General features: G+C 43.4%; 1 protein-coding gene across 4 annotated transcripts in view; it reads right to left on the minus strand.

Moving 5' to 3' along the window:
- The window catches only part of SLC12A8 (solute carrier family 12 member 8), a 126,861-nt gene that overhangs the window by 4,068 nt on the left and 95,380 nt on the right, over positions 1–27,413 (minus strand). For 3 of the 4 annotated variants that reach the window (XM_070509089.1, XM_070509090.1, XM_070509092.1), the window contains 4 exons: positions 21,290–21,436; positions 14,519–15,164; positions 3,882–3,979; positions 3,210–3,327 (listed from right to left, as the gene is read on the minus strand). In XM_070509089.1, the coding sequence (XP_070365190.1) occupies positions 3,210–3,327; positions 3,882–3,979; positions 14,519–15,164; positions 21,290–21,436 (1,009 nt within the window). The remainder of the gene's footprint in view (positions 1–3,209; positions 3,328–3,881; positions 3,980–14,518; positions 15,165–21,289; positions 21,437–27,413) is intronic. The other variant, XM_070509091.1, reaches the window with a different exon arrangement.

A 27,413-nucleotide genomic window follows, 5' to 3' on the forward strand; every position in this document is an offset into this window, starting at 1 on the left:
TCTCAAAAGGAAGAAAATAAACACAAACATTTTATTAACTGACCCTACTTATTTGTGATCACTTAGATTCTAAATCACCCTGGTGGTCAAGCAGTTAAGAGTCCGCCTTCTCACCATTGTGACGCAGGTTCGTATTCTGGTTAGGGAACCACAGCACCTGTCTCTTGGTTGTTACACTGTGGTGGCTGCTGTTGCTGTGCCACCGGTATTTCAAACGTCAGTGGGGTCACCAAGGTGGACAGGTTTCAGCAGAGCTTTCAGACTAGACAGACTAGGGAGAAGGACCTGGCCACACACGTCCAGAAAACTGGCCATGAAAACCCTATGAATAGCAGTGGAGTGTTGGTTGATAGAATGCCGGAAGATGAGCAGATGGTGACAAAGGCGGGGTAGGGTTCCGCTCTGCTGGACACAGCGTCGCTAGGAGTCGGAAGCGCCTCAAAGGCACTAACAACAACAAAGATTCTAAATTACCTAAATTTTAGATGAAGTTTGGCCTGAAATTTGATTTCATACTTTCTGTGAATAGATTTCTGGGAAATACTAAAATTTTTTTTTTTTCTTAAGATTTTATTTTTTCCTTTTTCTCCCCAAAGCCCCCAGTACATAGTTGTATATTCTTCGCTGTGGATTCTGCTAGTTGTGATACATGGGACGCTGCCTCAGCGTGGCTTGATGAGCAGTGCCATGTCCGCGCCCAGGATTCGAACCAACGAAACACTGGGCCGCCTGCAGCGGAGCGCGCGAACCCAACCACTCGGCCACGGGGCCAGCCCCAATACTAAAATTTTTTAACATCAAACTAACTCCTAAGAAATTCAGATTACATCAGTGATTAGTGATGTAATCATTATGTTAATTAAAATATATTCTATCCATTAATTAGCTGATATGGGGAGCTGGCCTGGTGGTGTAGTGCTTAAGTTCACACACTCCGTGAACCCTTGGTGGCCCAGGGTTCCAGGGTTCAGATCCTGGGTGCAGACCTACACATGGCTCATCAGCCATGCTGTGGTGACATCCCACAAACAAAATAGAGGAAGACTGGCACAGATGTTAGTTCAGGGCCAATCTTCCTCACACATGCACACACAAATTAGTTGATACGAGGACCTCTTCTTAGCATGACTTTTTCTAACGCATTATTTATTTTGAGAAATATCAGCCTGAGCTAACATCTGCTGCCAATCCTCCTCTTTTGGCTGAGGAAGACTGGCCCTGAGCTAACATCCATGCCCATCTTCCTCTACTTTATATGTGGGACGCCTACCACAGCATGGCTTGCCAAATGGTGCCATGTCTGCACCCGGGATCAGAACTGATGAACCCCAGGCCACCGAGAAGCAGAACGTGCGAACTTAACCACTGTACCACTGGGCCAGCCCCCTAAAGCATTATTTTTAATGTACGTGTGATTTAAAGTGTTTAAAGTGCATTTCTTTCAAAAATACACATCAGAGTATTCTAATTCTGAAGACTTTATTTTCAGTTTGCCTGGATTTTCAGGGTTCATCTGATTTACTTAGGACTTGAAACCAATTGCTTCATTTTAAGTTGGGGCATCGTAGAATTTTGTTGAAAAGGGCTCTCAAAATGTTTTTTGTTGCTGTTGTTGTTATTTTGCTGAGTAAGATTCACCCTGAGCTAACATCCGTGCCAATCTTCCTCTATTTTTTAATATGTAGGCTGCCAGCACAGCATGGCCACTAACAGAGCAGTGTAGGTCTGCACCCAGGAACCGAACCTTGGCTGCCTAAGCAGAGTGTATTGAACTTAACTGCTAGGCCACTGGGGCTGGCTCTCAAATGTATTTTTTTTTTTCTTAGGAAGATTAGCCCTGAGCTAACATCTGTGCCCATCTTACTCTATTTTATATGTGGGACGCCTGCCACAGTGTGACTTGATGAGCGGTGTGTGGGTCCACACCTGGGAGCCTCAGGCTGCCAAAGTGTAGCGTGTGAACTTAACTGCTATGCCATTGGGCTGGCCCCTCAAATGTATTTTTTAAAGACCTTTATTACTGAGGAATAACTGACATGCAATAACAGAGTACTGACTATATTTTCTTACTTTCTGTATTCTTGATGCTCTAGCATTTGGGGCCTTGATTCTGGAGGTGGTACTTCCTAGAGATAGCAAATAACTCCCCTGTGAGCACCAGCCAGTCCAGAGCCCACGCCCCCGACCACCTCCTTTATCAAACTCTAGCACACCACGCCAATCCTCCCCTGCCTAAATTGCTCCAGGGCCGGGCACCCAACAACTAGAGACCACCCCTATAGTGCAGAGCCTGGCAAAATTGTTCAAACTATCCAATTCTAAGCTTGCTCAATTACCTGCCCTCTCTCACCCATTCCTTCCCATTAAAACCCCAATAAAGGCTCGGGGCCCCGTTCTCCCCTCTTCCTCCTCTGCCTCCTGACCAACTCTCGTCCTTCCCCATGTGGTCCTGCACGGCATGCTGTGCCTCCTGTTTCTAGAGATCTGTGAGTATAAATTTCTCCCTTCATGAGAACCATTTTGTGTGTGTATGTCTTACCATAGCTGATTAAAACAAATCCAGGGTATATTTTTAGACCAAACTGCATGCATTTAAAGTGTACAGTTTGGTAAGTGTTGACACAGGTATACACTGTGAAACCATCACGACAAGCAAGATAATGAACATATCCATCATCTCCAAAAGTTCCCTCAAGCCACTTCATAAGATCTCCCCCCCCAGGCATCCACACGCCTGCCTCCCATCCAAGCGCAACCACTGATCTGCTGTCATGATAGATTAGTTTGCATTTTCAATTATTACATATACGTGTGAAATAATACACTATGAACTCTTTTCGTCTGGTTTCTTTCACTCAGCAAAACAATTTTTAACTTATCCCAGTCTACCTTTACGTGATATATAGTACTTCACATACAGTATCAGAAACTCACAACAGCCTATTTCCATTTCTTCCCTCCCGGCCCCTGCGCTATTGTTACCACCCATTTTACTTCCCCATGTCTTATAAACCTCATAGTAAGTTGTTATCTTTTATTTGTTGTCATTTATGTGCATCATATTTTTCCTCCTAGACTGTAAGCTACTTGAAATGGGATTCACATCTGAGTCAGTGCGTTGGCATTTGATAGGCGTTCACGACACATTTTTTTCAATGAATGCTAAAGGAGAAGAAGGGAGGTGGTGGCAGAATGGCTCGGCTGCTTACCCAGATGAAGCCCTGGACTGGTCCGACCAATGTAGAAATACACAATGGCAGCAACACCCATGTTAACCAGGGTATAGACCCACTGGATCACAAACATGATGAGAAGGGACCCAACTGCCTGTGGAAACAGAGCAGGAAGGGCAAGTCACCCGATGGTGTGTCCCACAGTAAGCAAGCCACAAAGGGGGGGCCTTAAGGAATCAGAGTCCCTCTCATCCACCTCTGATCACCATAAAAGTCTGAGTAACCGAAGTTCACTCACAATTCAAAAAACCACACTGAAGCAGGCTTTTGAGAAGACACACTCCTGAAAGCACTCTCTAGCCAAAACTATCAATAAATAGACATTCTATCCTACCTCCTTGTCCCACTTCTCCCTATAAGAAAAAAATTAGAGTGAAATTACGCTAATTTGGTGTACCCAGAAATCTGGTGACCCAGAGGTTATCACAAATGATTATTTTAAAAGTAAATCATTGATTAAAATAAGTGGTTCATTAAATGTAATCTTGCCATATGTAGTCTCATCTAAATTCTAATATAATAGTCAATTAAATCACCTTGCTCCTAATTAAGACTCTTTTCTCCCCCCCAACCCCCACCCCTCCACCCAGAGATCACACACCTGAATTATGCCTCAAGGACAACTGAGATCAAAATGAAGTCACTCACCCCCAACAGGGAGACCCAGGGGTTGCACATGCGAGTGTAGAAAGAAGTCGGTCTCCCTTGGACATCTTGTTCCTGGAACCTGGACTTCAAGAAGAAATCTAAAAGAAAAATGAGCCAAATCCTTGGTTACAAATTTACCTCTTCTATTTTTACGAGCAAATACCTATTAGCTCCTCTTCTCTAATTTTGTAACTCAGCCTAAAAGACAACTCACTTCAACCATTAACTCCCTTGGCTACACTTGAGGCTTGTCTTTACCAGTAATCTTCCACCTCCGAAATCATGATTCTAATTTCCTCTCAGCCCAACACCTCCTTTTTTTTCTCATTTGCTCTGCTCTCCCCCACTGCAACTATTCATAGTCCACAGAGAGACCTTCAGTCAACTCGCCCTAGTGTGTTTTTGCTTTCCATCACCTACTTCCTGTTTTCACTCCCTTTTACCTCTTAGCTAGCTTAGATTCCATGGTCCAAGACTATCTGTGCTCCCTTGCACATATCATCCTCTTCCACACTTCAGCGCTCCTCGGTGATCTTATACCTAGTCAACTCATTCTCTTTCTCCCCGATGTAACAAATCTACATCTCCTCTCAAAAGACAGCTTTCTTATCCTCTCATCACCAAATCTACCAAGCTACATCTACACCAAATCTACAACTTGCATCTGTACCCTCTCCTGCCTTCCCTCCTTTTACAGTGGATGAACAGCCCCAGCTCCTACCGAAGGCCCATCCCTCTACCTGTGTCCCACTCAAAAACTTTGCTTTTGCATCATCAATTTTTCCATCCTCTACTGAATCAACCCTATCAAATACAACTACACTGTAATTTCTCCCATCTAAATAAATAACTTCTTGTCATCCCCTAGTTTTCTGCCCTATTTGTTTGTCTCTCTTTTAGAAAAATTCCTGAAAAGAATTGCCTGTGGTCTCTACCTCCCATTATTTCCTCAACCCACTTATAAGATTGTATATACCATTCCACTAAAACTACTCTTTCTAAGGTTGCCAATAACTTGTATCTTTTCAAATTCAATGGTCAACTCCCAGTTCCCATCCTACTTGACCTTGCAGTTAGCACCTGATACATATGATTACTTCCTTCCTTCTTATTGAAACATTTTCTTCTCCTGGTTCCTAGGATGCCTCACTCTCCTGATTTTCCTCCTATTTTACTGGCCACTTCTTCTCAGTTCCTTTTGCTGGCTTGCCTCCTCCTTCTAACCCCAAAATATTGGAGTATCCCAGCATTCAGTCCTCAGCACTCTTTTTTTTTTTCCATATGTACTCCCTCCTAGGAGATCTCATCTAGTCCCACAGCTTTAAATACTATCCATACACTGATGATCCCAAGTACATATCTCCCTTGAACTGAAGTTTTGAATATCTAGTTGTCTTCTCAATATCTCCCTTTAGATGGTTAACAAGCACCTCAAATCTTAACATAGCTAAAGCCAAAATCCATTCTCCCCAATATTTTCATCTGAGTAAATGACACCACCCCACCATTCACTCAAATATCTAAAATTCATCTTTGACTCCGCTCTTTCTCATACTTACATCTATTTCATCAGTAAATCCTGTTGATTCTACCATCAAAATATATTCTGAATATGACCACTCCTTACCACCTCCACTGTTCCCATCCTAGTTCAAGTCGCTTTCATCTTTCATCTGATTTACTACAGTGTGCTCCTGTAGCAGAGACCAGAGCTGGAGTACACTTCCCAGGATCTCTTGCAGCTACGTGTAGCCAAGTGACTAAGTCCTTGCCAATGGAAGGTGAACAGAAGTGGTGAGTGCCACTTCTGCACCAAAGTCTTTGAGAGAGTAGGTGTGCCTCTTCTCTGTGCCTGAACTCTGAGAATGGTAGCTCACTCTTGACTTTGCACACGGCAAGGTCCTAGGGCATAGAGAAGTCATAACAATGGAAGGTGCCTGGATCCATGAATCAATGCATGGAAGAGAGCCTCCCACTGATTTGGAACACCCTTCCTAGACTCTTAGTTCAAGTAAGAAATAAATTTCTATTGTGTTCGAACCACTACATTTTTGATTATTTGTTATAGCAGTTGCATGTACCCTAATTAATATACCTCCAAACTGGCCTCAGTTCCCTTTCTTGCTTCTATACAACCCATTCCTCACAAATCCAGTGATCTTCTTAAAGACTGAATCTGATCATTGCAGCACCAAGCTAGAATCTTCCATGCCCCCCTATCACATTCATGTGGCCTGGATGGCCCTACACAGCACTGGCCTCCACTCTCCTCATTGTACTCATCTCCTGCCTCTCTCCTCGGGCCCACTCCTCTCCACTCTCGGCTGCACTTCTGCTGTTCTTGCAATTTGCCAGCCCATTTCCCACGTGCACCTCTATACATGCCATTGCCTCTGCCTGGCACTCTCCCCTGACATGTCTGCATAGCTCACTACTTTATCCAACTCAGTTCTCCACTAAAATAGCCCCTTCTCAGAGGTATCTTTTCTGCCAAACCTATCTGAAATAGCAGCCACTCCCCTGTCTCTCTCTATCCCATTACCCACTCTGTCTTCATTGTGCTTATCACTTACTGACATTACAGTATACATTTGTTTGCTTGTTTATTATGTGTCTTCCCCTACTAGAATGCAAGCTCAGTGACAGCAGAGACCGTCCACATCTATTCAGCATGTTCCCCCAGCACCTAGAACAGTGCCTGGAATGCAGTAAATGTTCCATACCTGTGACTAAATGTATGAACAAAGTCTCCTAGCCCCCGAGAAGTCTTCACCCTCTCAACATATATGTGCCTTCACCATGTGCTCTTTCATACCTCCATACGTAAAGAGGGCCAGGACTATCTTTTATATCTCTAAATGCCAAATCTAGGCATTTATAAGTTTGTGTATAGGAAGTACTCGATAAAGCTCTCCTTATGAATTGTGGATTAAAATAAACTCTGCCAATGTTTATGATTGACTTGAATTGATGGCGCTATTACTTTTTTTTAAAAGAAGGAATACTGTTATGATTGCCATTAATTAAATGTGTAATTTTAACAAGCCCAATGCATGATTCATTTTTTAAATCATAGGCTTAGTGAAATACAGTTGCCCTCCTTGTAATTAAGGAATACTATTGGTTAAGGACTTAGATTTTTACCTCTTTGAGATTTGTCACGTTAAGCTCACCCTTTCACACTTGATCTTGACCTTGTACAACCTCAATTACACTGTACCTAAGGGAATTGTGTGCGTATGGGTGTTTTCTGAGGAACTCAGGGGGAAGTAGTAGGAAGGGCGGGTCCTCCAGGCAGGCACAATGCAGTTTCATACACGAGATGTAAGGGAGAACTCACGAAAGGATGCTCGATGACTTTGAATAGGTATGACAATACAGACAACTGGTCAAAATTCTGAATTCCAAATAGAATTCTGGATTTGGAATTCTGGTTCCAAAATCCTTCCTAAGTGGCTAAGACTTTTTTTCTCTTATCTAGGATTTCACTGGGAGAAGCAAGTCTTACAGACTGGTGGTGAAAGGGGACAGTTCCTCATGTTAGGAATGCCAGAGTAATAACCAGGAAGGCAGCTTTACCAAGCCTCAGTCACAAAACAAACAGGGAAATAAAGCCATGCATCTGACATGTTAAAAATATCAAATATAATAAACATAATGCATAATCTTAAATTGCCTTTTAAAATCTAGAAATTAGAAAATATAGAACTTACTTAAAATAAATATTAAATCATCTCTGAAAATGCATACCATATCGTTATCAGACTAAATAAACATAGTTCTAATTAGAATGTACGAACCAGGAATGTGCATCGATTCAGTCCACACGAGATCATGCTTCAAGTCTAGGTAGTATTTTATGATGTTAATACTACAATTTGCTTAACCACTTTCCAAATGGTACACATTTAAGTTATTTCTAATTTGTCATTAGCACAAACAATGCAGCTGTGACAATCTTGTACACGTTTTATGGTTTGTTGTTTGGTTTTGGGTTGTTTCCTTGATAGACAGTTCCTCCAAATAGATTTACTAAGTCAGGGCAATTAAACAGTTTTATATTTCTTGCTACATCTTGAAAGATCATTCTCCAGAAAAAATGAACTAGAGAGACTTTCAGCTATGGCAATGTGAAGAGGTCGGTGAATCCTTTCTACAAGAAGTAAGTAAACAACTCGACAAAATCCTCAAAAACAATCACTCAGGGCTCTAGAAACTTACCAAATGGAGACGAGTTGAGAAGTGTTTATTTTTCAAAAACTGCTGGAGCTGAGGGTAAGAATAGTGAGAGTCTGTGGCCTTCTTGTCTGGGCTGCTCCCATCCCCACCCCAGTTCTTACCAGCATGGAGCTGGTCAGAAACCAGCAATTTTTCTACCAGAGAGGGCAAACTTGATTTGGAGCAGGGGGAAAAAAACCTGTGCCTTTATAAGCTAAATGTGGTGAGAGAGTAGAAAATTGAAGGGGGAAAATCCTCACCTTTGTTAGCCTGAGGTTGTAGACATAGCTAGGGTGAGCAGTGGACCAGCCAGAAATTTAAAGGGAAGATTCTAGAAAGGAGAAAGCCACAGAGGGACTAAGGCTCCCCACATTTTCCTGGCCAACTGGAAAACTATGCCTATGCCTGGGGAGACCCAAGAGAAACTGGAAAAAAGTAAAAGCCAGGAGAGACTGGAGAACCGGCTGCATCTTTGACTTTGCTTCCCAACCCACACACAGATCCACTGGCAGAAAGTGGAAGGCTTATGGGCCATGCAGACACAGGGGCAAACCCCTGGGAGGCCAGGCTAAAAATTAAAATAAGAATAAAAAACTGAGTAAAGACATCAGAAGCCACACACCACAGGGAAGACAGATTCCACAGTTCAAATCCAGGCAACTTACTAAAACAAACAAACAAGAACTCAGAAACACACATCAGAATCAGGAGTTGCCACAACATATTATCTTAATTGTCCAGTTTTCAACCAAAAATTACAAGACATGCAAAGAAACAGGAAACTGTGACCCATGCCCAGGAAAAAAAGAAATCAAAGAAATTGACTCTGAGTTGGCCCATATGTTGGGTACAGCAAACAAAAACTTCAAAGCACCTCGTATAATAAATACAAACAAAGAATTAAGTAAAAATACAATGTCAGCGACTTAAGGAAAATCTGAAGACAATGACTTTCAGGATAGGGAATATCAATAGAGAAATATAAACCATAAAAGAAGATCCAAATGAAAATTCTGCAGATAAAAAGCACAGTAACAGAAATAAAACATTTACTAGGTGGCCTCAACAGCAGATTTGAGATGGTGGAAGAAAAAAATCAGTGAACTTGAAGATAGATCAATAGAAATTATCCAAACTGAAGAACAGAGGGGAAAAGGTAGAAGAGAAAGGAAATGAGTCTCAGAGACCTGGGGGACAATGTCAAGTGTATCAACTAATGTGTAATGAGAGTCCCACAGGGTTGGCAGAGAAAGAAAGGGGAAGAAAAAATATTCGAAGAAATAATGACCAAAAATGTCGAGAAACTTTAATTGACTGATCCAGAAGGAATGAATCCATTGACACTGTTTCCAGCAATGTATGCATATACCTGATTACCACATATCTGCTATATTTTATTTAAATTTTTGACAGCTTAATAAATAAGCAATGATATCCTAAAGATGGTTTAATTTGTGTTCATTTAATTAATACCATGGCCTAGTTCACAACATATGCTGACAGCAAGCAGCATACACTTTGTGTAGTGATTAAGAGAACAGGTTCTAAAGTGAGATGGACCTGGGTTTGAATTCTGATTGTCTCGTATCCTAAGCAAGTGTTTAATTTCTCTAAGCCTCTGTACAAAGATAATAACAAAGCCTAACTGAGCTTACATGAGATAATCCATGTTAAAGTGCTCATCTCAGTGCTAGGAACATGGGACATACTCGATAAACACTAGCTATGTTTAGCTACTAACAATATTTAACACTTAACAGTAAAAGTTAGTTTGTTGAATGAACAATGAATGAGTCTGGGCATTGATTTCTCAAATCTAAATTGCATATTCATCTCTTCTGACCTTTCTTTAGTGGAATCTGGATTTTGACCTTCCTGTTTTTAAAAATAATAAGCTTTGGAAGGTATGCTTTTATCAGTTGTGTTTGTCAGAATAATTATTTCCTTCTGTGACACAGTGTTGTGCAAATGTTTTTTATTTCTATTTAATCAGCTCCTTTTTGTCTTTGATGATGCCTTCAACAGTCAGAAATATCTCTCTTGCACAGCTGTTATAAATAATGAATCTGTGGCTATATAAGGTATAAAATACAGCCCCAATTTAATTTTTTTGGTCCATATGCTCTCAACAATATTTATTCAATAGTGCTTTGGTTCTCATTATTTTATGGCACCTGGTTTGTCAAAGATTAGGTTCTTAGAATAGTTTAACTCTTTCTACTCTACTTTACTGATCGATGATTTGATCTTTTAGCCAATATTTCTTCAATTGTTCCTCCATTTAAGTAGCCTCTGTTTGTCGTGTGTCACATACTGTGTGGGAGTATTGTGATGAATACAAGGTAGAAAGACATGGTTTGTGGCTACAGGAAGCTCACAGTCTAGGGGCAAAGCAATGAAACTAAAACTTCTTTTCCTTAAGACAGGCAGACAAGTAGGCCTGAAGACACATGTGTAAACAAATGTGATCTAAATGTGTAAAACAATGTGATAATTATTTACACATTCATGTGAGTTAAATGTTATGCTTGCACAGGAAAGGAAATCAGGGACTCCTTCTAAGAGGGAGGTGAAAATGGTCTGAAAAGTCAGATGTATCATAAATCATAAATCGGACTTTTCCAGATGGAGAAGGGGGAGGTGAAGCAATTTGAGAAGGCAGAACAGCGTACGCAAAGGCAGGAGGGAATAAAGAACATGATGTGCTTAGAGCGCGCTTCTGGGTGTAGCTGGGATACACAGTGCATGGGCCAGCAAGGTAGGTCAGGGCAGGATTGGAAAGGACCTTGCAAATCACACTGAAGATCTTGGATTTTAAACGGAAGGTATTAGAGTCCAGCTAAGGTTTGTAAGTAAGAGAGACATGATGAAAGTTTTATTTTAGAGGATCACTCAGTGGACAATGAGAAGGAGGAAAAGAATGTGAAAGAATCTGGAGGCAGGAGTCCAGGTTGGAGACTTCACAAGAGTCTGGGTGCTAGATCACGAGGGTCTGCACCAAGGTAAGGGCAGTAAGGATGGAGGAGAGGGAGAGGTCAATTTCTAAGATTGGGCAACTCAGTAGCAACCACTTCATTGATTAAACATTGCAAACTGACCACTCATCTCTCCTGAAAACCCACTGAGAAGACAGAAAAAGAATTAAACAGGCATAAACCCACAAACACGAGGAGAATGAGAGAAGGGATAAAAACAAGTCTTGGAAGATGGAGAGGTGACAGAGGAGCGGTAACAGACCAAGCAGAGCAGAGGAGGATGAAGTCTAGGGCATACAGAGAGGGTGCTGGCAGGGAGAAGCCCAATACACCCCCGTAGACCCCAGCAACGTTCAGGACCAGGAAGTAGTATGCCCCTGGGAAGTGGTAGGGTGCAAGGGATTGGTTGCATACGAAAAAGTTAGACACCAAGACCCTTTCCTCTGCCCATGCAGGCAGGTAACAACTCCTCCTTTGCCACACTCCCTCTCCAAGGGGAGTTTCCTGTGAAGAAATCAAACCAGAGAGTGCGTGGACTTGGGACACCAGGCACAGTAAGAGCAGGGGAACAGAGCTGGAAACCAGAGAATTAAATGAAAGTCTATATCCTAAACAGTGGGATGCCCCCAACTCCCTTATCTCATTCAGCTCCCTGAACGCAAGCAGCCATCAGGGTGACCCCCGGGTAAGAGATTAAAGGACTCTTCTCTGGAGGAACTGAAAACCCCCAGAAAAACCTCTAGATAGTCACATGTGGGGTCCTCTCATGAAAAAGTGAGCTTACTCCCTAATCATTTAACAGTGAGGTGTCCCCCCTCAACAAGCCCTGCCCGGTGTGCAGGTCTTCTAAATAGCTTTGTAGTACTTCACTTCTAAGTAAGAAAAGAAATCAAAAGACCAACAGACATTTTAGTAAAGGCTCCAATATAAAAGAGAGAGCAAGACCAAGCCAAAGGGAAAAGAACTCAGAGAACACAGGACAGTAAAAGGAGCAGAAAAAGACTTTAAAGGGAGAATCAGTGATGTTACCAGAGAGATAAGATAGGGCACTGTACTCATGAAACAAGAATGAGATGATGTTCAAATAAAAAAAAAAAAAAGGATAACGACAAATCAGGTTACAAGAGCCCTTGGAAATTAAAAACAGGATAATTGTGGCACAGAGTGATAGTTGCTACCCAACGTCCCCTTCTTCCTCAGGAAAACACACACACACACAATTTCAGTTGAAGCAGCAATATGACCAGCTAAAAAGATATTTCCCAGCCTCCCCTCCAAGAATAGCTGGAAAGCCTAGTGGATCAAGTCCAGGGGTATGCAGCCAGGGACAACACTCAAAATTATATGTCAGAGCAGTCTAGTGGGGACACCAATGCTGTAAGCACCAAGGTCTAGACACTGCAGCCAGCCCACTGACCCTGAAAGCCCTGGACACTGGAGGCAGGAATGTAGTCGCCCTGCAGCTACCATGATGCTTCCAGAGAACTCCTCAAAGTTCCCATTCCTTCAGGTTCCCAGTCCCCAGTTCCAGGTATAAGGAGGGTTCCTCTGATTAGCAGAGCCTCGGTCTCCTGCCTGAACTCTGGCTGCAGAAGAGGCTGGGAAACTGCGTATCTGACCTTTTCAGCTTTGAGAGTAAGAGGTTTGCTTGCCTCCCACCAGGACTCATAACATTGGAAATTCTTTAAACATAGGGAGGTCATTCAACGCTGGGTAAGCAAAAAAAAAAAAAAAAAAAAAAGGACAAAATTCTACTATAATACTGTATCCAAGAAATCTCTTGTTCCCTGAATTTGACACAGAAGTGTGATAAAGGGAGGAATTCCAAGATGACAGCTTTGTAGCAGGCCAACAGAACAGAGTCTAGAGTGGAATATGATGAGAGCCACAGGACAGAGGGAAAAAAAGAAATGGATATGATAGATGTCTGAAGGATTCGAGTATTTAGAAAAGAACATTGACAGGTGTTTGACACATCTGCCAGAGCATTTAGAGGAAAATGATGACAGAAAACCAAGCAAATAAAAAACCAAGGCAATTATTAACTCTAGGAAACAGAAAAAGTTGGACAAAAACCAAATGTAATCACAGTATAATATATGGCACAGAGTTAAGCAATATTTACTTAATCACAATAATATGAATACTTGCTTCTAAGCAAAAAACTATGATAGAACTACACTGCTGACAATGCATGAGAAGTCAGGGTGGTATAAATGAGTTACATCTTCATTTACCATAATAGAAAGTCCAAAGGTGATATCTGAAACTGACATATCAAGAAGTAGCAATACAAATACATTATTTAGTAACATGAAGGTTAACAGAAAAAGAAACTTTTTGGTTGAAAGTGGGATTTTCTGGGAGTGGGACTAGCAGGTGGAGAAGGGGAAAAAGGACAGTACAGAAGAGCGGGGACTACTATTTCTGATTATGTGACTTTTAATTCCACTTGGCTTATTAAACTGTACACTTATTACTTTGATAAAAATAAAATAATTTTTAAAATTTTAATAATGCCCCCACCATTAAAAACTTTCCAACAATTTGGAAGCAAAGAAGCAAGAGCAGGTGTGTGGGAGAACCTAAAGCATTTGTTTTTAGACATCTCCTTCTATGTCCCTCAGTCTCCTCCTCTTTGCCCACACTTGTCGGTACAGATCTCAAGGGGCACGGTAATAGAGGAAAGTACTGGGTTTCACATACAGGCAGACCTGGCTGCGATGTCCAGCTGTGTAAAGCATTGGCTTTGAGACTTCTCTCTGACCCCACTGGGCCTCAGGGTCTTCATTCGTAAGATGGAAAAGGCTAATATCTATTATATTACATGAAATAACGTAGGTAAAACACCTGGAATATGGAAGTCTCAAAAATTCTGAGTTTTCTCTTTCTCGCAGAATTTCTCAGGCTCTGCAAGCCTCTCTTTGAGAGTGTCTCTCTGTGTCTCTTTTTGTAGATTTGAGAAAGCAAGGAAAAGCTATGCTCCTTTGGCCACCTTCTCTCCATCCCCTCTTGCCTGGTTTGGGACATTCATCTTCCACAGAGAAAACATACTGAATCCTTGCCAGGCAGTTTGCCACAACATTTTTCCACTTCTCTTGAAAGGAGAAACTGGTGTCATTCATGTTGGCATTATACCTCTGCTAATTTTTGAGCAAAATGAAATTAATATTCAATTATTAGCCGTGGCTCTCAGCTCTAACATACAGGAGTAGTTAGAAATTTCTGTTTAAAATCAACTATCTATAACAGAGTCAAATTACGTATTCAGCTGATATCTAAATATAACTTTTCAAAATAAATATCAAAATTAACAAGGATTTTAAACCCAGCCAGAAAGTGAACCAGCTAAGGACTTGAAAGAGGACTGTGATAACTGGGTAGGTGAGGTAACCAGTAGTCACCCCAAATTAGGAGGCCCCCGTGTGATTCCGAAGCACTCACCTTCTCCACTTGGCCTAAGCAGGCTACTTGGCTCAGGGACAAGTTGTTCTCCACAGGCTCCCCCAGGCCAATCCTCTTCACTTCCGGTACTCTGCTTGTTCCAGGAGGACTCCTGTCCCTGCCAGGAGGCAGTGGGCAATCCATCAGAGCCCTCAGTAGGGAAGGAAGCAGGGCACTTGAGGTCCAAGAGGAAGCTATCTTGTAGGGTTTGCTTGGTGGCCTTCTTGCGTTTCCCCTTCTGACTCTCCAGCGTCACATCACTCTCTCCTTGCCTGGGCTGGCTACTCTCAAGCTTCCTTGTTAGCTGGAGGAGCTGGTCCATGTCTTTGGTGAATTCTAGCAGAGTGCCCTCAGAGAGGCTTTGGGCAGTGCTCTCAGAGCCATAGCTGGGAGCCTTCGCCAACAGCAGATGCTCAGAGCAGTGGAGAGCTTCCGTGCCCTCCCTGTGCCCTGACTCAGGCACCTGGGGGAGGCTGCAGGGACCCATGGACAGGGAGAAGTAAGAGTAGTCCACCGCGATGTATGTCAGCATGAAGTTGATGGTGACGATGGGGGCCAGCACATTCACCTGACCCACAAGGACAAAGGCCATGGTCACCAAGCTGGTCAGGCAGATGGAAGACACAGGTGTTTTATTTGGCCCTTTCTGCAGAAACAAAAATAACAGCAGGACTATGAAATTTCAGAAGAAAATCACATATGATAGAAACACAACTCATAATGGCTCAGCCACTTCTCCCATGTGATTCTTGGTGTGTTAATAACTGTCTACAAACTTGGGATAATATCCAACTCATGGGGTTATTGTGAGATCAGAGTTAGTGCATCTAAAATGCTTGACATGGCACTGACACACAGTGGGCTCCCAACACACCATAGGCATTAGTTGTATTAGTAACTATTAATGTAGGGCATTACTATAGAACTTGGACTTCCCAAATACTTCTCATTTTGTCTTTCGTTGGGTTTTAACACCAGCCTTGGAAATCAAAGAGGTTCAAAGTTGATTCTTCCCAGGCTATAATGGAAAAAATGACCTTAAGGGGACTGGGAGACCCTGGGAGACACAGCAGAATCATGGGTGGCTGAGGTGAGAGAATTTTGATACTAAACATACACACATGCACATGCTCACACACACACATTTATACATATCTGTTATTAATGGAGGTAGGTATGGTGAACTTCAGGGGAACAGGAGTGGAAAAATGTGCTAACTTCTTATAATCTGTCACTCCACAGAACCTATTCATCACAGTCACTGACAGTTCCTGGGCCACAAACAACAGTCACTTCTCAGTCCTCATCTTCCTTGACCTAAGAACTACATTTGACCCAGATGATCACTCTCTGGTCCTTGAAAGACTTTCTTCATCTAGCTTCTCCTAATTTGTCTCCCCGTCACTGACTGCTCCTTCTTAGTCTCCGTTCCTGGCTCCTCTATTTCTCTGAAATCTACATTTCAAGCAGCCCAGGGCTCCATCCTCAGACCACTTCTCTTCTCTATCTATGCTCCCCTCCTAGGTGATCTCAACCAGGCTCATGGCTTTAAATACCAGCTTCTTGCTCTCAATTCCAAAATTTGAATCTCTAGCCTGAAACATTCCCCTGAATCCAGAATTAAATATTCAACTGTTGGGGCCAGTCGGTGGCATAGTGGTTAAGTTTGTGAGCTCCGCTTCGGAGGCCTGGGGTTCACAGGTTTGGATCCCAGGTGCAGACGACCAGTCAGGGACCTAGGATCACTTGTCAGGCCAAGCTGTGGTGGCATCTCACATAAAATACAGGCAGACTGGCACAGATGTTAGCTCAGGGCCAATCTTCCTCACACACAAAAAAGGAAATATTCAACTGTCTACTCAACATTTTTGGTTGACATCAATAGGATCTCAAACCTACTATGTCCAAAACCAAATTGCTGATCCCCCCAATCTCCTGTCCCTCAAATCTACTACTTCTGCAGTCACCATCTCATAAAATTGCAAGTTCGTCCTTCCAGTTGCTCAGTCAAGCAAAATTCTTGATGCCTCTTCCATTCTCTCATTCTCCATCATCAAATATTGTCAGCTCTGCCCTCAGGAGATACACAGGATTTAACTACTGCTCCCACCTCCTTTACTGCCAGCACTCTGGAACCATAGAAGCTACTTGCAGATCTGACCTGTAAACCTCCCACATGTGTTCCTTCAGGTGTGTTCCCGCTTACTGAGGGCTGGAATAGAGAGCAACCTTTGAAGTTACAGGATGAAGATAGCAAAGTCATCACCAGTCTCAGTCTCTGAGGATCAGAGCTCCTATTGACCTGAAACGCCTCACCTAGAACTTAAGAGTAAAATTATTTTTAAAAAGAAAAGGAGTAAAAATACACTTTTATTGTTTTTGAGAATTACACTTTTGGGTACATTTGCTACAGTTGTTTAGCAAATTCTAACAAGAAAACTACAAAGAATAAAGTAAATCTGTAGAACTAAAGAGAACTCAGAAGGGTCCTAAGTAAGTTGAAGGAAACGCGGTCCAGGCCAGAACTTTGATAAGGGTAGGTTGAAAAGTGATCAAATAGTCAAATGTGAACTTCTGTCACCAAAAGATACCATAAAAAGACAAGCCAAGAATGGGAAAAGATATTTGCAACACATATACCTGTCAAAGGGTAACCCAGAATGCACAAAGAATTCCTACAAAATAATTAGGAGACAGACAACCCACTAAAAAAATGAGCAAAAGAATGCCTATTAACTACATAAAAGATGCCCAACCTCATTAAATAATCAGAGAAATGCAAATTAAAATCATAAGGAGATACCATTAAACACCCACCAGATTAGCAAAAATTAAAATGTCTGGTAATACCAAATATTGGCAAGAATATAGAGGAACAGATGGGGCTGGCCCCGTGGCCGAGTGGTTAAGTTCACGCGCTCCGCTGCAGGCGGCCCAGTGTTTTGTTGGTTCGAATCCTGGGCGCGGACATGGCACTGCTCATCAGACCACGCTGAGGCAGCGTCCCACATGCCACAACTAGAAGAACCCACAACGAAGAATACACAACTATGTACCGGGGGGGTTTTGGGGAGAAAAAGGAAAAAATAAAATCTTAAAAAAAAAAAAAGAATATAGAGGAACAGAAATGCTTGTCCACTGCTGATAGGACTGTAATTAGCACAACTACTTTGGAAAAAGAGTTTGGCGTTATGTCAGAGGTGAATATATACAGTCATCCCTTGGTATCCATGGAAGATTGGTTCCAGGAGCCCTGTGAATACTGTACCCACGGATACTTAAGTCCCTTATATAAAGTGGCTCAGTATTTGCATATAAACTATGCACATCTTTCCATATACTTTAAATCATCTCTACATCACTTATAATACCTAATACAATGTAAATGCTGTGTAAATAGTTGTTATACTGTATTGTTTAGGAAATAATGACAAGAAAAGAAGTCTATACATGGTCAGTACAGATGCAACCATCCGTGGGCCTTCCGATCCCAGGTTGGTTGAATCTGTGGATGTGGAACCTGCAGATAACTGAGGGCTGACTGTTCATACTTGACAGTTTAGCAGTTCCATTAATGGGTATATAGTCTGGAAGAACTCTACAAGTGCACCAGTATACTGGTACAAGAATCTTCATTGCACTGTCTGTAATAGTCCCAAATTGGAAACAACCCAAGTGTCCATCAACAGCAGAATGAATCAATAAATTGTAGCAAATGAGGAAATTCTATATAGGAATGATAATAAACAAGTTACTGCTACAGGCAAAAGTGTGGATGAATGTCATAAACATCATGTTAAGTGAAAGAAGCATGTGACATTTACATAAAGTTAAAAATCAGGGAAAATTAAACTATTTTGATTAGAGATGCATATGTAGGAAGTAAACATGGTCTGCAAACCATGGCCCATGGGCCAAATCTGGCCACCATCCGTTTATGGATGCCCATGAGCTAAGAGTCGGTTTACATGTTTAAACAGTTGGGAAAAAAAAAACAAACGAAGAGTAATATTTTGTGACACATGAAAACTATATGAAATGCAAATTTCAGAGCACATAAAGTTTTCCTGGAAGACAGCCATGTCTATTCCATTAGGTATTGTCTGTGGCTACTTCTGAGCTACAGCTGCAGAGACAAATAGTTGTGACAGAGACCATAGGGCCTGCAAAACCTAAAATATTTATTATTTGGCCCTTTTCAGAAAAGGTTTGCTGACTCCTCAGTAAAGCCATGAAGAAAGCAAGCAAATCATTATCATAGAAGTCAGGACAGTAGCTACAGCTGCCACACTGAGAGGGACATTGCTCTGACCAGAGAGGGCGTGTGGAGGGCAGCGTCTGGGGACTGGCAGTGTTCTTGGGTGGAGGCTAGAGGGACATTCACTTCATAGTTATGCTTCAGACGGTTCACATTGGTGTGAAGCCCTTTTCTGTATGTTGAATGTATCTCAAAAGAATTTTTGTAAGCATATTCTCTTAAAAAAGAAAACATGCTAATGAAATCTAATCATATGTAAAGAAGGTTTGAAAAAAGAGTTTCCAAGGTTAAAAGGTAAGTGACAAACTAGAGAAAATATTTGTAATACATGTCATAAAGAGTTAATGTCCTTACCAAACAAAAAGAGCTTCCATATATTGAAAGAAACAACCCAACAATCACAGCAAAAATATATGAATAACTCTTAGAGGAAAAGATATTCAACTTCATCATAATAAGAGTAATGCAAATCACAAGTATCCTAAGATGTCGTTTCTCACTACACAATTGGCAAAAATTCACATTTGACAATGAGCTGTGGACGAACTCACTGCTAACACTGAGGACGAGCTCACTGCTGACACAGAGGAAGAGCTCCCTGCTGACACCGTGGACAAGCCCACTGCTAACACCATGGACAAACTCACTGCTGACATCGTGGACGAGTTTATTGCTAACACTGTGGTCATACACATTGCTAACACTGTGGTGCTCAGGGCAAGGGTGCAAATGGCAGCCCACATGCATTATTTCTAAATATTTACAATGATAAACCAAGCTAACTGTTAAACAAATATCTTCTATCCTCCTTCCTTGGCAAAGATACCTTCAAGATGATGGGGAAGGCCAGGTTTAAGTTTAGAATCTTGCACTCCTCAGAGCTCCTCACTGAAGGATGGCCGTGCACAGCCTCCAGCTCACAGCCCAGCTCCCTTCCCTTCCCAGACTATACCCTGGGGGGCCTTACACCCACATGTGGACTCCCAGCCCACACCCTGACCCTAGAGAGGACAGGCCCAGGGAAGAGGCCCTTGCAGACCCTGGATGTGGACTAGGGGGACATCTGGGCAGGGAATTCCTGGATGCAGCATTCCTGGACCATCTAGAAGGGGGTCACAGGATCCAAGCAGGCACATCCCCTTGACCTCATGAACTACTTACCCCAAGGACTAGAACAGTCCTATAGAGCAGGGTCTCTTGGCCTCAGTCTAAGAGTGGTGCTGGCCGTGGGGAAACAGGAACTCTAACACATTGCTAGTAGAGTACAAAATGATGCAAATCCCATGGAAGTCGTTTTGGCAATAGCTATTAAAATTAAAGATGCATTTACCCTTTGACTCAGCCAACCCACTCATGAAAATTATCCTGCAGATACATCTGCAAATGTGTAAAATTATACACACACAAGATTATTCTTTATAGCACTGTGTACTAGACGACACACAATCTATAGGGAACTTGTTACATAAACTATGGTATATCCATATGATGGAAAAAGGATGAGGAAATTCTCTCCTTATTTATATGAAAAGACAGATTTCCAAGCTATATTAAATGAAGAAAAGCAAGGTATAGAACAATGTATATAGAACACTTACCTTTGCGTAAAAATAGAGGAGAGAAGGGTTCATAAAAAACTAATAAAAACAACTACTGATAAAGCATGGGTGCAGGTGAGGAAAGAGTAGAAAGACTTATGATAGGAGTAAAAATCCTCAGGGTATACTTTTTATATCATTTCTATTTTTGAACCCTGTGCATACATTGCCTTTAAAAAATAAATGAAATTAAAATAAAATAAAAGGCACATACCACATGGAAGGTACTAGAGACCATAGTCATTGCTTCCGTGCAGCCCATGCTGACTGATGGATAAGAAGTAGAGGAAGGTAAAGAGAGGAATTAAAGATGACTTGCAACTACGGGGTCCCAAACGAGAGGGAGGCTGGGGATGGGGTTCTCTCTGTTTATTTCTCTCTTGTCATCTCCTCAGTTTTAGGTATGTCTCATTTGATCATTCCATGACTTAGCCAAGCGATACTGTGTCAGTCAGGGTTTGGGCCATGATGAGCAACAGGGAGGCCAGAGGTGTGGGAAATCATCCTAAAGCGACCCCAGAGGGAAGGCGAATCTCGAGGAGAGAGTCAGAGCTGCAAGGCCCAGCTCCTCTCCTTATTAAAGAGTCTTTCTTCTCTGCTAAACTTGGAGGATCCCGAATTTATTGTTATGAAAGGATGTGGCACTCCCTTTCCCTGTGCACGGGGTCCAAGATGCTACCGTGACAATTAGCTAACCCAGTGCTAAAGGGCCCAGGTGACATTGACAGATGCTTTGTCCAACCAACCTGAGTCTAAGGCAGCCAGAGGACAGGGGTGAGAGAAAGATTTCTGCATTCTTACTTCTCTCTCCTGGAGAACTTGACCAGTGGTTCTAATCAGAAAGACTGAAGCAATTTATTGGCCAACAATCAGGTTAGTGGAAAATGTACATTTCTCAAAGAAAGGGTCACTCACCCCTTGCCCCAGACAGGCCAGTGCAGGAATCACTTTCTCCTGGGCAATGCACTGCAGGATCCGGGGGGCTCCGTAGAGGCCTCCCATACAGGAGGCCAGGGATGAGATGTATAAGCCCAAAAGGAACAGGAAGCCCACTAGGGACACCTATATAAGGAAGGAGTCTCATTATCCAGTGCCAGAATCTGCTTCTGTCCCTTTCTGCTCCCTTGGCACTCACCCACTGGCACTCCATCTAATCATAAGTCCTTCTAGATTCAATCTCTAGAAGCCCCACTGCACTTCATTTGCACTGCCACTACTTCAGTTTGGCCCATCATCACATCTTGTATGGACTACAAATTGAGTGTGCATCAGAATCATCTGGAGGGTTTGTTAAAACACAGATTTCTGGGTCCATCTCAGAGTTTCTGATTCAGTACGTCTCGGGTAGAGCCTGAGAACTTAGATTTCCACGAAGTGCCCAAGTGGTGCTGATGCTGATGACCTGGGGACTATACTTTGAGAACCACTGGCCAGCAACAATGCTAATTGGCATGCTGTCTCTAAGCTCTGCCCACAATGAATCATCCCCAAGCTTCTGCCAGATTGACCTCTTTAAATTCAAGTCTGATCACAGTGCCCCTGCCGCAAAAATATCAAGATGCTGCCAGTAACCTGCTGCCCTGCAGGTGAATTCTCACCATCTCTTTATCTTTGCTTCATTCATTATATTGGGGGCATCAGATGGGCCGAGCCTAGGCCACATGCCCTACCAGGGCCACAAAGGCTCAGGCAAGTGTGAGTCTGGGCTTCCATAACATTAAATGGGGCTCATCCCTTCAAGACCACACGTAGGTGGAATGAGACCCAGATGGTAAGAGAGGCCAGAGGTTTGATGAACAACACTAAGGTCCACTACAGAGCCTCCTTGTCCTTAATTCAGTGTGGATTACTTTTCCCCAAATGCATTATCTCATCTTATCCCTGTGAATCTCGTCTGTCGCTTTTCCTCAACATCATGGGCTTCTTGAATCTATCCCACCCCCACTTTTCTTACCATTTAATTATTAGAAGAAATTAATGTCATCTCATGCTTCCCATCACTTCATTTGTGTGCTCTGATGGCATTTGTTATTTTCCACCCTGTGGTACGGTTAATCTCACTTATGGCTTTTCTCACCAGTGCACCATAAGCTCCCAGGTCTCACGCATCTTGCCCCCTACCCCACCCCCAACTAACAGAATCTGGCAATCAGGGCTCAGCAAGTGCCAGCTGAATTCATGAAGCTTCACGACTTCCCTGGGATTCGTGCCCTGGATGTCTTACAAAACTGTTAGATAAGCCAGTCCCCACTTATTAATCCCTGATGCATTCTGAGATGCCATCACTCATCATCCACCACCTTGGTTTCTGTCTTCTCTCCCAAATGCATCCTGTGCTGACTGGTTTAAATGAAAAATAGACTCTGTGATAAAACTGTATCAAAAGCTTTTTGAAAATCTAACTCAATAGCTCTCCACTCTGGTTATACATAAGAAGCACCCCAGAGATTCTGCTTTAATTAGTACGGGGGGGGCACAGACATGTGGACGCTTCAAAAGCCCTCCAGGTGATTCTAACGTGCAGTCAGGGTGGAGAACCCCTGGGCGCAGTGCACGGTCTCCACCGCGCTCTCCCCTTGGAGAATTCTCTAGGACAGTCAGGCATGGTATCTCCTTGCAGAAACGTTACTGCTTCTTACCCCAAAGGTTACTTATATTGGAGTTAAATAAACCTGTTTTTCATTTAAAGCCTGTCCATTTACTCGGAGTGGGAATGAGACTGCCCCGTCTGACATCCTTCTACTGCTGGAACTGACCTCAGGAACTTGAGGAGTCTCTGGCACTGTGAGGCCATGATACCACGCCTTCCATCCTTGGCCAGCCTTCCCACAACAGTCCCGTGACCCCTGCAGAACCCCTGGCTGGGGGCCAGCGGGGAGACTGCCCAGGGATAATGACATGTCCAGTTTGTCAATTGTGTTTAGAACGGCCTGTTCACTTGCCACTCTTTTATATAAATCTATTACTCTGTCAATTTTCTGAAAAATAAATGAAATGTTGGTTCTCATGTCTGGATAAATTATAAAAACTCCATTCTCTCTCTCTCCCACCTGGATCCCCTCTCTTCCTCCCCGTCATCTATCCACCCACGTAGGGAGCATTTACTGAGGGCAGGTTACATACCTGGCTCAGTGCTGGCACAGGGCACACCTTTATAGGTGCAATAGTATACAGCTTGGCTCCCAGCTTTTGCAGAATTTAATCATATTTCTCTACTGGGACCGTAAACTTGCTAACTGCCAGTGGAGGTGGAAGTGAGAATTTATTTGAGCAGATATGTGTCAACCATTCTTTAGGAAAAAAACAAAAGTGCCCTTCTGTCATACACCTGTTTGAGTCATCACCAAAAGTCCTGTATCTTTCCAAAATATTATCTGGAGTGTGAACTACCCTAATTTCTTGTTTAGTACCTGATGAAAATCTTTAATTCCCTCTCTGCTCGTGTTTTATCCCAGCTCCCACTGGAGCTTCACTGAGGGATCCCACCAATGCACTGGCTGCTTGAAGGTCTGAATTGAAAGCCATTTGCAAGGTACTCATTCTGTCTTATCTATGTCCTGCGGTCCCTCGACATTACTGAGGACTATCTCCTGAAACCCTTCCAATCCCGAATTTATTAATACAGCAATGTCTCAACACTTCCCTAGTTTTCTCCCACATCATATTCCCACCAATAAGAGTTTTCTAATACTGTCATTCCACAAACTGACCAACATCTCAACGTTTCGTCAACTCTTCCCTCTCACGCGATAGCCATTTTCCATAAGGAAACAAAGTTGGCTTCACTTCCTGAGATGCAGGGCTGTGTCCATGGTGGAGAGGAAAGGACAGTCAGGCCGGGCTGGGTGGTGGATGCCGAGCAGCTAGCTGGCTAGGCTCACTCACCAGCCACAAGCCAAGCCCCACCCCCATCTTCCCATGCACAGCCTGTGGTATGCGGCTTTCAAGGCCCCTCCTGAACATGTGAAACCAAGATTGTCAATTCTAAGAATAACTAGAGTTTACTCTGTGAGATACCCCATTTTTAACAAAGATGTTTTTAGGGTACTTTTCCTACTCAGTTTGCTCTTATTTTGCTAGTTAACAAGCCCCAGGGCTCCTAAAGGACTTGATCTTTTTGATGCATAATAAACATTTTTTTTTCCTGGACTGTATTCGAGCTTATTTTGAAACAATTATTCAATCTATTTAATTTTACCCCTACTAACACCTGTTCTTTATACAATTCCTTTTTCTAGAACTGAATAATATTGAGATTGACTATTTAGGGTTTTCCTTATTCAGTTAAACATGGTGGATTCATAGGGAAAAAAATGTGTCTCTCAAATAAATATCTCTATCTGTAAGGGAATCCCCATAAGGAGTGTGGAAGGGAGTCAGAACTTAATAAGCACCTACTATGTGCCAGGTATTGGGCTTTACATAGATTACCTCAGAGCCACCACAACATACTCCAGATCTTTGAGAAAGCATAACATTTCTGAGACTGACACCTGAAAGCCAGAAAAAAGTTCCTCCAGGCTACGAATATTAGTAAAAAAGAAACTTCTTAGGGAAACTGTGGGCTGGGAATCCAAATAATTAGAAATAGATCAGAGGGGTTGGCCCCGTGGCTGAGTGGTTAAGTTCGTGCGCTCCGCTTCCACGGCCCAGGGTTCTGCTGGTTCAGATCCTGGGCACAGACCTAGCACTGGTCATCAGGCCACGCTGAGGCGATGTCCCACATAGCACAACCAGAGGCACTCACAACTAGAATATACAACTATGTACTGGAGGGCTTTGGGGAGAAGAAAAAGAAGAGAAAAAAAAAAGATTGGCAACAGTTGTTAGCTCAGGTGCCAATCTTAAAAAAAAAAAAAAGAAAGAAAAGAAATAGATCAGAGAATATACAGGAAATCCAGAAAGAAACAGATGAACTGACCAGCTGCAGGTCAGTGGAAAAGAATCCAGGGCAACCGGCAGCCATTGAAGGCAATTGTTCTGGCAGAAAGCACCCGAGAGAAAGAGAGAGAAATGGATTGAGAAGCTTCATGAGAACCAGCACAAGGGGAATATGCTGGAGGACAGGCCTGGTCTGTGCCTGGAGGCAAGACCCTCAGGGCACCCAGACCAGCTGGAAGAGGCCTTGCTTCCGCAGGGCCGGGAAAGCTCAGAGATGGGCTGGCTCAGACGTACGCCATAGCTAAGACAGGAAGCTGACATGAAGAGTTTACTAAAACCACATCAGGGTGGTACGTTGTGTCGAGTGACCATGGAAGGAGACTGCGCCCTTGTACCTTCCATGCTCCATCCGTGGCACCCTCCCATTCTCCAGGCACTGTTAGTAAAATTGTTTGTGGCTCAACTTACTGCCTGAGTATAGGGCCTGCTACTTCAGCCGAGTCAGCCCCAAGAAGGGACACCAGAGAGCAAGAAAGGAGAAAAGCCAAGGGTCAAGGCTTTGTGGAGAAAATCCTGCATGGTCCCCATTGTGGGGGGGACAGTGGGGAGGTGGGGGGGGACAAAGGGGGGGCAGCAGCACACCGAGGCGCTGCTATTTTAGAGTCGCCCCAGTTGGTTCCATCACTGTTCACTTACTTGCTGTGCCCGCCCCAGTTTGCTACTGAGAACCCAGAACAGTATCTTTCCTTTCTTTACAGTCTTTACAACTGCCTGTCCCAGGAAACAGTCTCTTATCTCCTCCAAAAACTAACTCTCCACCTCTTAACCTGGTATGTGCATAATGACATTCCAACATATTATTGCCAAGCCTGGTTTAGCAGGTGCCCCCCACTGGCTAAGTGCTTGCCTACCTGTGTCACCATCTGGGACCGGTGGCATTCCAAACTAACTTCCCCCAGTTCACATGTCTATTATGAGCGGTGGAATTTCCACCCACGATGGCTCTCCTGTGCTGTCCCTGGAGATGGTTTTGCTCTCTTGCTGCCGTGGCCTTCCTCGGACACAGGCGGTCTGCCCTCCCTCATACCCATTCTTAGCTTCCCCGCAAAGCAGGAGAAGGAGGGGAGAGAGGAGCCCCAGCCCAAGGCATAATATGCCTCGTTCCATCCTGATCAGAGGCAGAGTCTGGAATGGCTGAAAAGACCTCTGTGAGGGAATCCACTAGAAACGAACCAGCCCTGGAAGCAGGCAGAGCTGGCTAGCCCCTGGCAAGTTGCAGACAGCAGCAGGTAGCTGTGTCTGGTCAAAGGATCAGCTGCTCCCTGAGGCCTTTAATTCCTCCAATGCAGCCAAGTTTTTCCTTCCACAACCAGAGAAGAGGGCCCTGGAGAAGAAACTCGAGAGGGAAGCAAGCACGGAGGTAGAAATGCGGGCCAGAGATTCCTCCCCTGAGGGCAGGCTTGCTCGCTGGGAGTCTAAGACCTCGGGCACTGGAAGACGGATGTCAGTGTTCTCACTGCCTGCACTGCTCCCTCTTTCAAAACCTGCTTCCCTGGTAAGGTCAAGACCCCGGAAAACAAATATCACCTTTACATGGGCATCTACATGCCTCAGAGAGAAACCTGTGCTAACGTGAAAACCAGGCCCAAACGGAGCTCTGAAACGTAAGTTCAGGTTTCCTGCCCCGGGTTGCCCTCCAGGAAGATCAGCAAAGCTGTTTTGCAAAACCTCGCCCCAAGGAAAAAGGGTAGTTTTTCCTAAAATACGAGCAAGGATACTCAGGAGTTAATCGGGTAAGAAAACCTCCCTCGACCACTACATTTCTCTGATAAATGATAGGAATCTCAGTGTCTGCTTTTCCTCCAGGAACTTAAGGGAAAGTAGGAGTTTTTAGGGATTTCCAGAAAAGCGTCTGGAAATCTTGCTCTCCTGGGTTCTAGAGATGCCAAATGAGTGTCCTTGACTGTCCCATGACCTCCAGCCTGCGAAAGGGCGGCTGTGGAACGTGAGGAATTCACTAATCTTCTCTGGGCAGAGTGTCCAGCTCTAGAAACAAAGATGTTACAGCCAAACCAACCCAGCCCACCACATGGGGAAAGCCGCGGGGTAAGAGGCCTCTGAGGGCAAGGGCCTCCTGCCCTGCCTCCCCCAGGCCCTC

The sequence above is a fragment of the Equus asinus genome, chromosome 5 (assembly GCF_041296235.1).
Source record: "Equus asinus isolate D_3611 breed Donkey chromosome 5, EquAss-T2T_v2, whole genome shotgun sequence".
In the NCBI taxonomy this organism is placed as follows: Eukaryota; Metazoa; Chordata; class Mammalia; order Perissodactyla; family Equidae; genus Equus; species Equus asinus.